This window comes from Molothrus aeneus, chromosome 25 (assembly GCF_037042795.1).
Source record: "Molothrus aeneus isolate 106 chromosome 25, BPBGC_Maene_1.0, whole genome shotgun sequence".
In the NCBI taxonomy this organism is placed as follows: Eukaryota; Metazoa; Chordata; class Aves; order Passeriformes; family Icteridae; genus Molothrus; species Molothrus aeneus.
In genome coordinates, this window is record NC_089670.1 from 6274566 (window position 1) to 6290375 (window position 15810).

At 37.3% G+C, this 15810-nt stretch overlaps 1 protein-coding gene across 5 annotated transcripts in view; it reads right to left on the reverse strand.

Annotated features, from left to right (window-relative positions):
* The window catches only part of SPAG9 (sperm associated antigen 9), a 63041-nt gene that overhangs the window by 23198 nt on the left and 24033 nt on the right, over window positions 1-15810 (reverse strand). For 3 of the 5 annotated variants that reach the window (XM_066565783.1, XM_066565782.1, XM_066565786.1), the window contains 6 exons: window positions 13771-13865; window positions 9040-9193; window positions 4757-4967; window positions 4161-4260; window positions 3471-3592; window positions 316-373 (listed from right to left, as the gene is read on the reverse strand). In XM_066565783.1, the coding sequence (XP_066421880.1) occupies window positions 316-373; window positions 3471-3592; window positions 4161-4260; window positions 4757-4967; window positions 9040-9193; window positions 13771-13865 (740 nt within the window). Of the gene's footprint in view, window positions 1-315; window positions 374-3470; window positions 3593-4160; window positions 4261-4756; window positions 4968-9039; window positions 9194-12953; window positions 13234-13770; window positions 13866-15810 lie in introns of those variants that run through there. The other 2 variants (XM_066565784.1, XM_066565785.1) reach the window with 2 other exon arrangements.

Genomic DNA, 15810 nt, shown 5'->3' on the forward strand with positions numbered 1-15810 from the left:
TTTGATTTTCCTTTAACAGTGCTCCAGTGGATTTGCCTCTGCACTTAAAGCTGTGCTTCTGACAGGGAGTTGATCTCATCAGGACACAGCACTGCATTTCTTGGAGTCTTACAAGGATAAAAGACTTGTCCTACTAGATCCTTAATTTCTAGAAGACCAACTCAGACAAATGCACCTACAAATTCAAAATACTCACACCTCCATTACTCTGAGAACTGAGAGCACATTTGTATAGTTTCAATTCTGTATCAGGATATTGAAGATATAATGAAATAACAGAAAGTCAGTATTTTTTACATAAACATTCTCACTTACTTTGTCTCCAGCAGCTGAGTGTTTTCCAAAATAAGGTTTTCAACCTCACGCCCCATTCCTTTCCAAAGGAAACAAACACATTAAATTAGCAAATAAAATGGATGTTTTTAGAAAACTTATGTTTTGCCATTGTCTAAAATCAAATTAATTTTACATATGACAAACTTGTCAGAAGAACTGTGAGCTATCTGAAGTTTCAGGTCCAACCTACCTTCTACAATTAGCCTTCCCTCCCATCTTCTCCCAGCCTGACTTCAATTAAAAAAAGCCCGAAGACATTCCTACCTAAGCACAGGCCAGTGCTGCTACTCTGTATATTTAGAAGATGTTACAGTACTAAGTCAAAAAGCAAACACAGCATACGTTGCAGAAGTATTAGACCACAAAATGTTTTTAAAATGCTGAACTGTGTTTTACACCATTATCATCATTGCTTTTTGATCTCTTATAAATTTTTATATACCAAAGTGTATCAGTTATAGACAAAAAACATGCTGAATAAAGTTCAGATTGTGAAAGCCCTGCAGATTTCCCCAGAGCAAATGATACCTTACCAAAGAAATTATGGTCTTTAAAGCCCATGCATTCCATGTAGAGCAAAAACAAGAACAAGAAACATTTCATGTGAGGTGTAGTATGATTGAGGAGAAATAAAATATTAAGACTTAGGAAGTAAGAGCGAATTAAAACAAAGCCACCACCAAAAATCTGAAGTGGGATGTAATGTGATTAGAAGCAGGATTTATACAGAAGACTGATGTGGAAGGATTTAAGTTTGTCACAACCATTTCCATTGGTTAAACCTCTTATAAGAATCAGTAACTCAATAAAAGTCTCTCATTTTCTGTGAAATAATTTAGAAGCACAGTCCTTGGAAGAAATTCTAAGCCATTCAGAAGTTTCCAATTAATATGATCTTATGGAGAAAAGTGAACATAACTTTTCAACATAACTCTAACATAACTAATTCAGTGTTACTTAGATTTCTGGAAATTAATTTCTCACCCTATTTTTTGCATACCTAAGATAATTTTCAGAATTTTAAAAAAGATAGTTTCAGGAGAGAATAATTATTTTGCATTTGCACAGCAAAATAATTATGACACAGATAACAGCAGAAATTATGTTAATTCAAGATTAACATAATGAATGAAAAAGGTATCTTAATGGTGGAGGCTTTTTAAAATACATTAGAAACACAATCTTCTAAGCAACTTTGGCGGCAGAAGACTTTAAAGATATTTGGATAAAGAAGAAAAGGTATCTATAAATAGACATGCAAGTCAAAGTTCTCTCTTTTGACATTTCCCTCTCTGGGTTTTGGATTAAAAGTAAATGATATTTACTGAAGTAACTTAGATCAACCATGGTTAATTTATCAATATCTGGAGAAATCCCCTATACTACAGCCATCAAGAGATTTTATTGAAGCTGCTCTTGCTTTTTAAACACTTTCAATATTCACAGATAAAAGTATGTAGGATCACATCCAACAGGTTTCAGGATCTTTTATAATGCAAGAACAAAAACTACAAAGCCAGAGTGCAACGGCAAAAAAAAAGTCACCAAGCAGGGAAATATGCAGAGAACATACTGTATGAGAGCAGCAGCCAAGAATGCCTAACTGGAGAAGCAACAGATTTCAAAGATTTTTTGAAAAAAGAAGCATACACACCAGAATATTCCCCTGGGTATGCAGCCCAAGAGAAAACAGATTAGAGAATCCTAATTAACTATTTTTAAACAACTCTATACTGACGTTTAATGCTCACTTAGAACAGGTCCAAATGCTTCAAACACACAGATTATCCTGGATGCAGGTGTGGCTTTTCAGATTTTGAACTATGGTTGTTCTCAAAGCAAAATTATGATTCTCAAATAAAATTTTCAGACCAACACATTCTGTATAACAAATGCAGGTATAACCCTAAGGCTTAGTGTGCACACACTGGTGTTTCCAGCAATAGATTTACAGAAAATGGTAATAAACTCACTGACAAACCTTAAATAAGTTATACTAAAAATGATATTTTTTGCCCATGAAAAACAAAGTATTAGGATCAGGATATCCTGACAATAGTTTGATTTCTTTAATCAATTTATCACAGTTAAGGGATGGATGCTGCTCCATGTTAATACCCTCCAGTATCTGTATTTTTGCATACAGAATGCATGATTATTTATCTCTGTGAGAATGGAATGACATCCAAGAGTTTTAGATGGAGTATGTTGCAGTAAGGATGTGGAGAAGAGCCTCACTGCTCAGAGTGACAACAAAGAAAAACCATCTCAGACTGGAGATAGGCTCATTACTCCTAGTAATACCTGCAGAAATGTCACCTGTTTGATATAAAATAAGTTTCTGGAGGAACACTGAACAACCAGAAATACAGATTGCACACAGGAGTTTCAACAGTCCTAACAATCTGTATTTTTGCAGGGTCAGAGGACAGAAGCAAACAAGCTGCTGATTTTCTGCACACAGCTCATTTGGAAAGCACCTGAGAGTAGGATCTGCATTTTATACATTCCATAGTATCGGCTTTCATTATTTCAAAATGAGGCCTGAACAATTACACAGTAAAAATATCTTCCTATATTGTTTATAGAAAGATTATTCTTCTGATGACCTTTTTGATCTTGGTCAACTCAAATTTATTTCAGTCATTTGAAATAAGTGACTGAAATAGTCAGCATAGAAGTAACAGCAAGATGCTTAGGGGGAAGGAGAAATGTGGGTTTTTCCTCCCATATCAATTAACAGTTTGATTCTCAAATTACCACCATTTCATTTGATGCAATTCTCTTTCAAGTTAAAATCTTTAAGGAGGTGATAAAGCCAGGCCACTACAGATCAGGCACGACCTGAATAAAACTACCTAAAACTAGTTCAAGACAAAAATCCTTCCTTGAGAAAAAAATCCTTATGTAAGAGAACATAGAGAGAGAAATGGAGAGTAGTGTAGGAAGTGCCTCAAAAGATTAAGCTCCTTATACAGAGAGAAAGAAGAAATGCTTCTGGTTTTGCATTCCAATGATTACCTTAGGATGCTACTCAAACAATTTTAATGCAAATGATATGTAACAACAAATCCAGCAAGACTAATTAAGCACTTCCTAAAAAGGAAAATTTCTGTATACAGCATCTTTCTTACCCAGTAAATCTGCACCTTCATCCACATCTCCAATTAGGCCAGAACCAGCAGATGACAGCTCTTCAAAGAGTGACTCTGTGTTACGGTCAAATGCTTTGTTCTTGATGCCTTTGGTGGGAGTGCTGGGCAGAGAATTAAACAAGACATGAAGAAGCAGGGAAATAACACTCTCACAATGCAGAAAAGCTTTCTCTGTATTTTTTACCTGTAGTTCATTTGTTCCCTCAAACAAACCCCACAAGCTTTCATTTGACTTACAAGTTCTAGATTCTATTTTCAAATACTGCTTTGCCATCAAGATCTCAAACTTAAAGCAGTTGCTGATACTGAGATGGACAGGATTGTAATAAATCAAAGCATGTCAAGTTTTGGCTTATAGAAATTGAGTTGTGTCAGGACTTACCCCAAATGCCTGAAGAACAGATAGCTCAGCTAAATTGGAAGATATTTAATAGAACAAGAATGCAAGAGAACTGAATAGTAGGAGGTCAAAATATTCCTCCGGTCAGAGAAGGGGCTCCTTTCACACAAAGCTCTTCTTACACCCTTAAGATTCACCATATAGGATAATTTTATCCTTCTCATCAGAAGAATTAAACAAAGACAAGAAAAGGAAAATTCCCATATACAGCATCTTTAAATAACCTTCTAAAATTTGTCTTCTTCCTCAAATCACAACACACAACTTACCTGGAACCCTTATATCCACTGAGATCTTTATCCATATCCAACTCTGGAGTTGACTCAATAATTGCCTGAACTTCAGATTTTTCTTCATTTTCATTTCCCCCTGGGGCAAAGCAAGTGGTACATGCCCATAAACAAAATCATCATGACATATTAACTACATGTAGTAGTTCTTCATCAATCACCAACCTAGGATACTTCTGTACAAAGACTTACCAAAATAATTAAATGAAAAGACCCACAGATTTTGATACTCTAGTGCAGATACTGGAATTTCTAGGTCTCTCCCAAATTTAACACAAGTCATCCAACAGCACTTATTTCCTACTATTTCTGTAACTGAAACCAAGATGTCCAACACTTCACAACTCTATGTGCCTTTTCTACTGCCAAAGAAATGTCTTAAATAACTCTGATTCTGAAGCAAAAAGGACTAAAGTCACCAATAAACAACAGACTTATCTCTGACCAATATTCTGTACTCCTTAAAATATTGAGTAGAAACCCCATTCTCATTTGTGGCACAACAAAAGATAGTTAATAAGTGATCAAATATAAGGTCCATAGTAACCCTACATTAAGAAGTTAAAGCAGCTCACCAGTGCACACATTTCTTGTTTCTTGAGCTACCTGTACTTCAATATTCTTGCTTACATCCAGCTTCTCATTTGACATCTCTGTGTCCTTTGCAAGCCCTTCAACATTTTCCTTTTGAGGGGTTTCAGCAGGCAGCACAGGAACATCTGAAGCAGCTGTGGATGCTGGCGTAGTACATTTGGAGCCTGCTTGGCTAACATCAGAGAGCTCATCCTAGAATTGCACCATTACCAGTAAAAAATTAACATAAAGTTTTATTAGAAGAGTTGGGCATAAACACTAAGGAACAGACAACAAAATCACTGTATTTTATTGAAAATTATGCAAATGCAAAGACAAATGAATAAAAATAATATTTTAAGCCAGTATAGTAATCTTTAGCCTATGACTGTTTCACTCTTGCTAAGACAATTACAGCTACGTAAAAATGCCTTTATTTTTAATAGCAATGTTTGATCTCGGCTGATGATTTTAGTCACTACTTTTCTGTGAAGGCTTCCAGAAAACAGAGCATTCTCATCCTAAGAGTCCTTCTAGCTGCACAATGAACTGCCTAATCATCCCAAAGCTGTTATAAAATTAATGGTTCTGAATATACATAGTACCTTTAAAAGCAGCCACTGAAGAACTGATGCAAATATGGATTTAACTAATATAAAACTGTGGTAATTCATAGAATCATAATCACAGAATGGTTTGGGTTGGGAGGGACCTTAAAGATAATTTTGTTTTAACACCCTGCTGTGGGCAGTGATGCTTTCCACTAGACCAGGTTGCTCCCAGTCCTGTCCAACCTGGCCTTGAACATTTCCATACTTGCAAGCACTTTGCTTAAGTTTTACATGCTTTCCAGTCTGAACTGTGAGCACTGGCTGACAGTGGGAATGGGACCTGGAACTGTGGTAACTACTTGTCCAGTTAGATTTCAGATCAACCAAGCAACATCAGTATACAGTTCCTCCCCAGAAACTGATTCCTGGCAACAATTCACAGTGACACCATGTCAAGACCCATACATATGACATTAATTACAGACTTAGTCCAGCTGCTGGACTCCAGATTGGGACCATCACCCAGACACAGCTGCATCCAGCACTGTGTGGGAGGACAGTGGACTGTGTGTGCAGCCAGAGGCCACTACCTGAATATACCAACAGCCCTTTTTCAGCTCTTCTCTCATCTCCTTCATTCACTGCCATTTACTGCCCATTCATGCCCAGACCCACATCAGATGTCTGATCTATGACTTAAGCAGCACATGACAGTGTACAACAGCCCACTGCAGAGAGGAAAAAAAGTCTGCCTGTTTAGGCCAATAGTTTCTAGCACACACCATTAGAGGAATCTTGTTGGGGAAAATAAAGATGAACTTTGAGGCTGCTGTGTGCAAAATGGAGGCAGGATGGTAACATTTTATCAAAAGTTCTTGTAAAGTTTGTTTGGGAATCACAGATGAAAGAAAGGCTCTTGGACAAGTCTGTGACATTTTTGTCAAGAACAAAACAGGTTTAGATTTTGCAAAGCACAAATTCACTGAATGCCTTTTTGAGGAAGAAATAAAACTGAATTTAAGGTTATTTTAAAATAACACACAGAAGAGACCTGCATGTAGATGTACACTGTCTCACTTGTACCTAGCATAAGATTAGTATGAATTGTAACTTACAGATTTCTCCTTTTGGAACTTACTAAGGCAAAATTTTTATTTGCGTGGGGACAGGGAGGAAAGCAGATATTTATGTATATCAGCATAAATGTAAAGCTTGCATCCTATAGTAACATCTCCACATTGAATTTGCAAATCCTAGAAACAAAAATACAGCACTCATTGCCTATCAATTACTGACAGTTCTCATTGTTTTATAGTAAATTGCAGAATAATCAATTATTAATATTCGGCTTTCTGTCAAAAGTATTCAGAAATACAGACACCTCTAAAGGAATGAAAGAAAAGAAAAGAAAAGAAAAGAAAAAAACACTGCAATTTACCCAACTGCCTTCTGAATGGGTGAAGCTGAGGCATTGGCTAATGGTTCATACTCGAGTGAGCAGATACAGAAGGGAGGAAGTGGTGCCCCTTACCAAGGGCAACCAGAGCTCACACAAACAAGAAATAAAACCTCAGCAGAGTTGCTGGCTCTGTTTAAACACTTCTACATCTTTGTATTCCAAGAGCATCCACTAACTGATGCAGCACACACCATTCACTGACTTTCACACACAAAGCTCAAGGAAAATAGCTTGATAGCACAAGAAAAAACAGGGAATAGAATGGTTCTTTCCCTAAGGGAATTTCAAATCACCCCATATATTTTATATTTCTGACTTTATTATCTATGGTATTTTTTTAGCTTACTCTTGGAACCACACAAATTAAACTATTACAAATGTTTGTTCTAGAACTAAAGAAAAGCAAAAGTAATTTAATAAAATGACACTGAATTAATCAGAATATCTCAAAGACTAAACATTTGAAATTCAGTGCGGTGCTGACTTAGCAAAATTGACTTTTTTCATCATGTTGCCAATAGACACCTCCTTGAAAAAAAAAAGTTTAAAAATTCAATAATTAAATCTGAAGGAGTAACTCATCTGCAGTGCAGTGCAGGAATGAGTAGAAAAGAATGACTGGTACATAAATATGTGTCATCTTACAATGATATCCAGCAATCTCACTATTGTACAAGCTACAGAATAACAGATTTTTTAATCTCTGCCTATCTGCTCCCTGTTTGTGATAGTTTTGGAGGAAATACTGACCATTAAGGAAACGTTCAGGCATGAATGGAAAATAGATGCTAGAAAGCAGCAGAACCTTGTTTGTGCCTTGTACTGAATGTTAAAAATATTCAGAAGAAAACTATTAGAGAAAAAAGTTTCAAATGCTGGTTTTGACTTCAATATATCAGGTTATTCAACAAGTTCAATTCAGAAGTACTTTACATTCATAGCTACAAAGTAAAGATGTTGCTTTGGACTCAAGGAACTTATTCTGAATAAATAGATTTGAACAACTACAGTTTGTGCTATTTTGTGAATTCTCATTTTAGCAGTGCATTATTTTTAGAAGAATTATACCAAGAAGCCTATTTTGACAATATGGATTAGCCAATTTTCTGAGGAGGAAAATGGAATCAGAAGCTTCCCTTTCTACCTCATCTCCATCTACTCTTAGTCATAACTTGTATTTATTGTACATAAGTTATATTTCAGTCAGCTTTCCTAAAATCTGCCAATTCACTAATGCTAATAGCATAAGACAAAGGGAATTGGACATATTCAAGATCCAACCTCCTAACTAGCACTCTTTTTTTAAGTGAAAAATTTTTAGACGCAAACTCACACTGTCACTTTGATATCCCTATAATTAACCACTACTTACTCTTCCCATTATCTCCTTATGACATCTATGATAAATAAATGGATTCCTATTACCTCCAAATAGTTTTGTAGTTCTGATCAGTTAATATTCCTGTGCTAGGCAGGTATTAAGTTCACTTAAGAGGAAACTCCTCTTAGCTATATGCCTTTCCAAAAATAACAGTACATTCCAAAAAACTTCATGAAGAAATATATACTGGGAGGATTTACACATTCTGGAGTTCTTCACCCTGCAGATCCTCCTCCTGCTGTGCTGTGAGTGCACCCTAGACTGCCAGACTTATCACACTCCAACACCACTCCCCCATTCCTCCACTCCTGCAGATTGGTTTATTCCACCCTCTCACAGCTGGAACATAGAACAATTGCAGGAATGATGACCAGGCTACAAGCAAGGGAAATCACGCTCACAGACTAATTTAGGAAAGTTATGTCATTCTTAGCTCTGTGGTCTACTTGCACCATACAGCTGGTAGTAGGCAGAGGCTGCATGAAGAGCACTGCCCATGTAGTAACCAAAGCTTTCCTTCTAAAGCAGCATTAATAAACTTAATTAGACTGTTCCCACTACCTAGTAACATATTTAGTGTGGAAAAACAAGTTGGAACCTTTAGAAAGGGTCCTTAGTCAGAAAGAAAAGACCCACTACTTAAGAGTGGAGAGGAGAACTAATCTGTATTATCACTCATTTGGAAAATGTCCCCAACACTTTGTTTCTTGTACTAAGAAAAGTTCCCTCAAAGTTCACTGGAGTAAGCAATGCATTTGGTTTATACAGAGAAGTTTTAGGGGTCTACCTCCCCTCTTTCAATTTGGTGTTTTTTTGGTTTTTTGCATCCTCCCAAAGATCTACCATCTGTATGGGAGTTTTTCCTGCCACACAAGGCAGCCAGGCTGCACTCACCTTGAGGCTGGTGTGAGACCGTGGCTGGCTCAGCTCGTGGAATTTCCAGTGCTCTGCTGCAGGTGTTTCTGCTACCTCCCTCTGAGCCTCGGGCGTGAGGAGAGCATCTCCTGCAGGTAATGGGAAGATGCCCAGGGATATTGGACGCTCCTTCCTGTTGGAAAGACATGCAGGGCTCATCAGCCATCTCAGATGTCCCACAGTTTATTTGCCTGCAGCCTCTGAAATCAGCAGGGAAGTGGTGAAATTCCAGGTTCAAACATCCAGACACTGCTCCATTAAATGCACAGTGCAGCACACCCAGACTGTGTCACAGCACCCAATAATTCCTCATTTCACAATTGCCAAGTCAATTGCATGGTTTTAAATAGCAGTTATTGATTTACACTACAGCTAAATTTTTATGGAAATGAAACACCTGTTCAATAAAAGTATAAGACAAAAATGTTTCCTTACTTCAGATTGAAAATAGTTTTCAGTAGCCACTATTAAAAAAACCATTTTGCAACTTTTTCTCCAAGATATAACCACATAATTTCTAGAACAGCAAACAGCTAAATCATCAACTGAAACATTTGCAAAATTGTAAACAGTAACCCTCAAGCAACTCTTCTCAAATCATTCGGTATTTTATTCTGAAGATCACAGAAATGGATTTGTGTAAGAGAAAAGAACTGGGTCAGGGAATTATTATCAATGTTACAACTGGCTCAGCTAAAAATTGTGTAGTTTTACCCAAGATCAGTTCCAACACTCTACTTCACCCTAAAGCTACACAAAAGCTTGTGCCAGCAAAGCAAATTATTTCATCCCAAATTTTCACTTCCTCACTCTTTCTTCTTCCTTATGGCAAATAGCATCTGGAAATTCCAAAGGTTTACATAGTAACCCTCAAAAGAAACAAAAAATCAGCAGTTTGCTCAGTGAACAAAAGGATTCATTCTTCCTGCGAGCAAGAGACAAAACCATTGTGTGCAATGCCATTCATAGGATACTGAGGCCAGCCCTGAAAAGGAAAAATATCAGCCAGGCCTAGAACTGAGATAAGCAAAGTGTTTGTTCAGGCAAAACAATGTAATGCAGAAAAAAAAATGACTATAATCAACGAGCACAGCTTTAAGTATAGTAGACGGAGAAGATAAAAGTGTGCACAAATGATGGCATAGTTTTCACATTTTAGCATTATAAAAAGCCAATACACAACCACATGTGCTTTCTTTCACAAGGCCCTTCACAGATTAAACATAATCTAGGCAAAATTAGTATCTACATACAAAATACATGCAAATATATGGCAAGGTGTGCTGAAAAGCAAAAGCTAACATTTTTGGACATATTTTTGATTTTGTTTATTTACTTTGAAGAAAAGTTAGTGAATAAGGGATTTCATTTACCAATTAATCAACAAACTCCCTTTGGTAAATATTATATTGTCAAAATCACAATGTTCAAACAGCAAACAATTTGAATTGCATGAACCTTTCCAGTCCAGGTGTACAAAGATGCTACTTGTCACAAAATCATTTGCACCTAATTCTCACATTGGAGCTATCTTGGTCTTTCAGAAATATTATCCCAAATTAAGTCATTAATTGTGAAGTAGTTTAGCACAACAAAACAGGCAACAAGTAAGTAAAGCAAAATCAGTCTGGGTTACAAAATTCAAAACATCAGATAATGTTCCAGCATCTGCAACTGCTGGAATGAGAAAGCCCACAGTGGATTCCAAGATTTCCCACTATTGTAACAGGTCCTGCTTTGCTTTCGATTTCCCACAAGTCTCACGCATGTGGGGAACAAAAGACAGGCCACAGAAGCTGAGATTATGTCAAAAGAGGGGCTGAGACCATTTCAGTGGATAAAAAGTGTAGGAACAAAAAGGAGGAAGAAAAGCTGCCCTTTAGTGGTTGATAGAGCTGCATTGTGAGAGGCCTGGCTTAATGCAGAGAGTCCAGCACATTTCCATATTGCACATTCCACATGCCACAAAGCTGGTCTGCTTTGCAATCCTCAAAAGAAAGAATATTAAATGGGTACAGTTTAAACAGTTCACACCTGGCATCACTTTTTTTTTCCAGATTAGTTTGAAAAAAAAACTTTATTATAAACATATTTTGATGCGTTAGAACAGAGGTCAGGTGCATTGCAAGGCTGTACAGTAAATGAAGTTTGCAAAAGAGGCTATTTTGGAAATTAAGCTTATCATGTGAGTGTCTGTATTAAAAGAAATTATCCAATTAGACTGAAGCAATTTCAATTTATTTCACTGCTTGTTGAGCAGAAAGCAAAGAACCTCTTCCACCTCCCAAGTGCACAAAAAAAATATCTGAAAATGCCACACTGAGCAAAATGGAAACACATATTTTAAAAGCCTAAACTAATAAGTGATGCATTGAAACATTTGCAGGAGCCTTTAGGAACTTTTAGATGCTCAGTTCTAAAATCTGACTAGTGTTTAAAAATAGAACATTTTTTCCTACAATTACATTCCTTCATCCTGTATTTTTATCTCTTTTTTAAAATTAATTAAGACTAAGAAAGGGAATTTTAATTCATGTAATTCCTGAAGTAAATTAGAAGGGCAGGAAAAAACATAGCTTCCCCAAACCTCTCAAATCCATTAAATACTCTGGGGGAGCAAAAGCACATTAGGAAAAAAAAGTATTTCTCAAACCATTTGACTTGTTTAAAACTTAAAAGTAACTTTTAAGTTACTGAATATGAAGTTCTGGTTTGGTTTTGTTTGGTTTTAGAGTTGGGAAATATTTGTTCTGGGTTTGGGTTCCTCCCCCCCCCCCCCCCTTTTAAACAAACACAGCCTTACCAACTAGGTCAATCTACAGAGTTTCACTTGAAATTTCTTTTATGTCTTCATATTTAAATATTCATTCAAGTTTTTTATTGGCTACTGGTATAAACTGGTATTTTTTTTCAATCTATTGATTGCATTTAATCTTTGGAACAACACTTCTGTGCTCACAGACCCAAGTTAAAAGTATACTATCATACAAAATCTACATGCACCAAGTATTAAGGAGGAAAAAGTCAAATTAGTGACTTCACAACATTAGTGTTCAGAGAACAGTAATTTCCAGCATTTTTCCCATTTAAAATAAAATTTACCATTAAATTACCATTAAAACCACAGGTAAAACATGTCAAGTTTTCAGGCCAGAAAGCTGCATTTTAAAACTTTTCCAGCTGTAATTATAGTATTAAAAGATGCCAAGACTACTTTTGGCCACCATATTCTAAAGCATTTCTGTTTGCTACTGCTCCAGGCACATAGGACAAACAGAACATAAACTGGGGGGGGGACGGGACACAGGACGGACAGACAGCTGGCAACTTGCCATACATGTACTGAAATAGAGGAGAGGGCAACATTTGGCTGAAAAACAGTGAATACACTTTAAGAGCTCTAATGCTTAAATAATGAAAGATTTTTTTCCCCCCACCAACCAATAATCAGATTTCTTGAAAATAACATGATCAATTAATTACTGTGGTTTTAACATCAATTAACTGATCTTACATAAGCTTTTTTATTAAAACAGGTGCAGTTTAATAGTACAAAGCCTTGGACTGCATACATTTATGCTACACAAGATCAGCCAAGTACCTGACAATACACTGAACGTGAGCTTTATCCCTGACATTAACACTGCAGCATTTGCAGCAGGTTATATTAAACTGATGCTAAAGCTTTGCACAGAAGAGATACATAAACTGACCTTAAATAAAAGGCAATGATAAAAATAGACTGTATCTCCATACACAGACACATTTACAACAAAACCTGACACTTCTACATAATTTACTTCTCTAATTTGTCCCTGTTTGAAAAAGCAGGAGAACAGAAAGCAAGGGAGCAGTGAGAGCACACAAAGATGGGGTTCAGTGGGTCGGAGTACCTGAGGATCCTCGGGAGGTTCTGCGTCAGAGCTGGCACCCCAGTGGAAATGGAAAAGTGCACGAGCAGCAGAACCGAGAGCGACACCAGGATGGCTGAGTTAATGACCACCGCCCCGCCAACGAAGCCAAACACAAACAGCAGCATGCAGCCCGGATTCATGGCGCTGCGCTGGCATGGTGGAATGCCGGCTCCAAGAAGGCTACGCAGGGGCCAAGGGGGGATCTTTGTAGGCAAGGTCTGTCATTCGGCCGCCACCACAAAAACAATGCCATCAGCAGCAGCAGCATTCCACTCTTCTGCAGCAGCTCGAAAGCAATGACATCACCACCCTCCTCCCCCCTTGCTGCTCCTCACAGCATCAATGCAGTAGCGCAGAAGCACAGCCAGCCCGAGAGTGCTTCTCCCTCCTTCCATGAGGGGTTCATAGATTCCAAAGCTCCCAAATCTGCATAATCTATTCCCAGCAAGCCCTGAGGACAAGCAGGTATCATGCAGGCACACAAAGACGCAGCTAGACCGCGGCCATGCTGGGACAGTCACTGACATTTTCCCTGCCTGCCCCAATACAAACACTCCAAAAAGCTCAAATTGTTTCAGGCTAATTAATCTACGAAGTATATCTCACTGCTTAGTCGCACAACAGCAAAAGCCGCTTTCTACGGATTTCTACGCTGTTCTCTTACTGCATTCCAATCATACAACAAATCTTTCTGATTCAGCCAAACTGTTGTTGTAGGATTAAAGAACAAAGTCTTGCAAACACAAATGAATTGAATTTTTTTCTCATTTCAGGGTGAGAGCAATAAATAGCTTACCTAATTCTACTGTGTGTTGTCGATTCTAGCTGATCACCCCCTGTTAGCTGATGAAGTTTGGTTCTTTCCAAGTGCTCCATATAATTGTGTATCATCTGTTTAAAAGGACAGAAACAGAAATATTTAGTAACATTTACTTGTACTACAACTGCATAGTTCTTGACCAATATATTCTCCCCCTGTAATGCTAAACAGTAAAAGCGTTTAGAGATATTAAAGAAATAAAGAAGAAAAATTATACAGAGTGTAAAACCACAAACCAGAAGAGAAGTCCATAATAAATTAAAAATATTGGAGAACTTCCTTGTACATTTATGTACAGGAAACTTCCTAAGGGTAAAGAAAGTGCATGCATTATTTCAAACATGAGTTTGGAAAAGAATTACCATGTTCAAATCCATTTTGGAGTCTGAGACCTCTATGTCCAGCAGATATTAGCGTTTTTTACATGATACATATTAGGCACTATAGGCCTTATTGCAAAGTACTGCAAAGGTCAGACAATATGCTCCTCAAATATTAAAGACTCTGAATCTACAGGCTAATAATCAGATTATTTCTGTAGGCAGAAATACGAAGTCCCCACTTTTATTCTTCTAAAACACAAATAAACTTAAGCCTTCTGTATTTTCTGTAAGGGAAGTTTGGTTTTAAATTATCTAGGCTGATATCTCATTAAAAGGACAGAGTGGCTGTGGATTTTTAGCACTCAAGATGAGTTCTGCTTGCTCTTTCTTTCTCACAAGAGACAAGCACAGGCCAGCATGGTATTCCTACAGTCATGACTTGTTTAATGAGCCCCAACTCCCATGGCCAAAGGATGCTGCTCTCAGCGTGTAACTGATCCAGGACATGCATGGGGAGAAGATGAGGTATCACTGCATCATTCCAAGGGCTTCATTTGGACACACATCTCTGAACTTAAAACTGGGAAAGCCTGAGAAGCCTATGTACAATTTGGTATTTTTAGCACTTCCAACATTCACGGTCACAGATGAATAGGGCTAAGAACAATAAAAGAAGAAAAATCACAGGTGTACAGCAGAGGAATTTAATGTACTTTTTTTTCCTGAGACATATTCAGGTCACATCTTAACAGCTTCCTCTAGAAAAAACAAACAAACAAACTACTCTTTAAAACTGTAATTTCTTCTGCTAAAGGCTATACAAACACTTCAGAATAGTGATATTCCAGGCATTTGTACAACCAGTTTATATAATCTTTTCTTTTGGGGGCAGCTGCACACATGAGTACAGAACTCAGCAGGACCTGGAAACCTACATTTATGAGTTACTCTCAAGACAGGTTTGATGTATCCAAGTTTGACCTTCAGATGCCACCAACCTCTGCTAGTTCCAGCTTCTCCTCAAATGCCATTTGCCAGCATTAGCTACATAGGAATAAATATTCTTAGTTTCAGATTTTTCTGATCAAACAAACTGGCTTAAGACATCCTGACTGATGGATATTCTACAAATCAGTAACTTATGTTACGTGCTGGTTACATACAGATGTTGGTTTTCCCAGCATTCACCTGAACTAATAAATATAATTCAGACCAGAAAAAAATATCATGCTATTTTCAGAGAAACATTATATAATAATGTTTAATAATATAACTTGGACTGCTGTCAAAAGCTTACAACATTTGTCCTCCAACAAAATGCAGTGTTTCACCAGACCATCTCATTTGTTTTCTGGTTTTTAATGCTTGCTCACACACAGACACAAACAAAAGGCACAAAAGGACTGAAAGCTCCACCTTCAACCATCCACATTTGTTTTTTTCCATTTTAACAAAGCAGCCAGAACTAGATGTTCTGCTTGTTCCTTTGCATAGTTTTACACAAATTTATTATAATGCAGATAGTTTAGAAATTCGGGGGGGGGGGGGGGGGGGCAAGAGTGTCTAACTTTGAAATGCACATTAGACCATTCCATATTCTGTTCATGTATTCCCTCATCACAGGAGGAAAATGTTACTGACGTGCCTACAAAACCTCCCATTTTCAGCACACCAATTGGTATCTCAAAGTTAA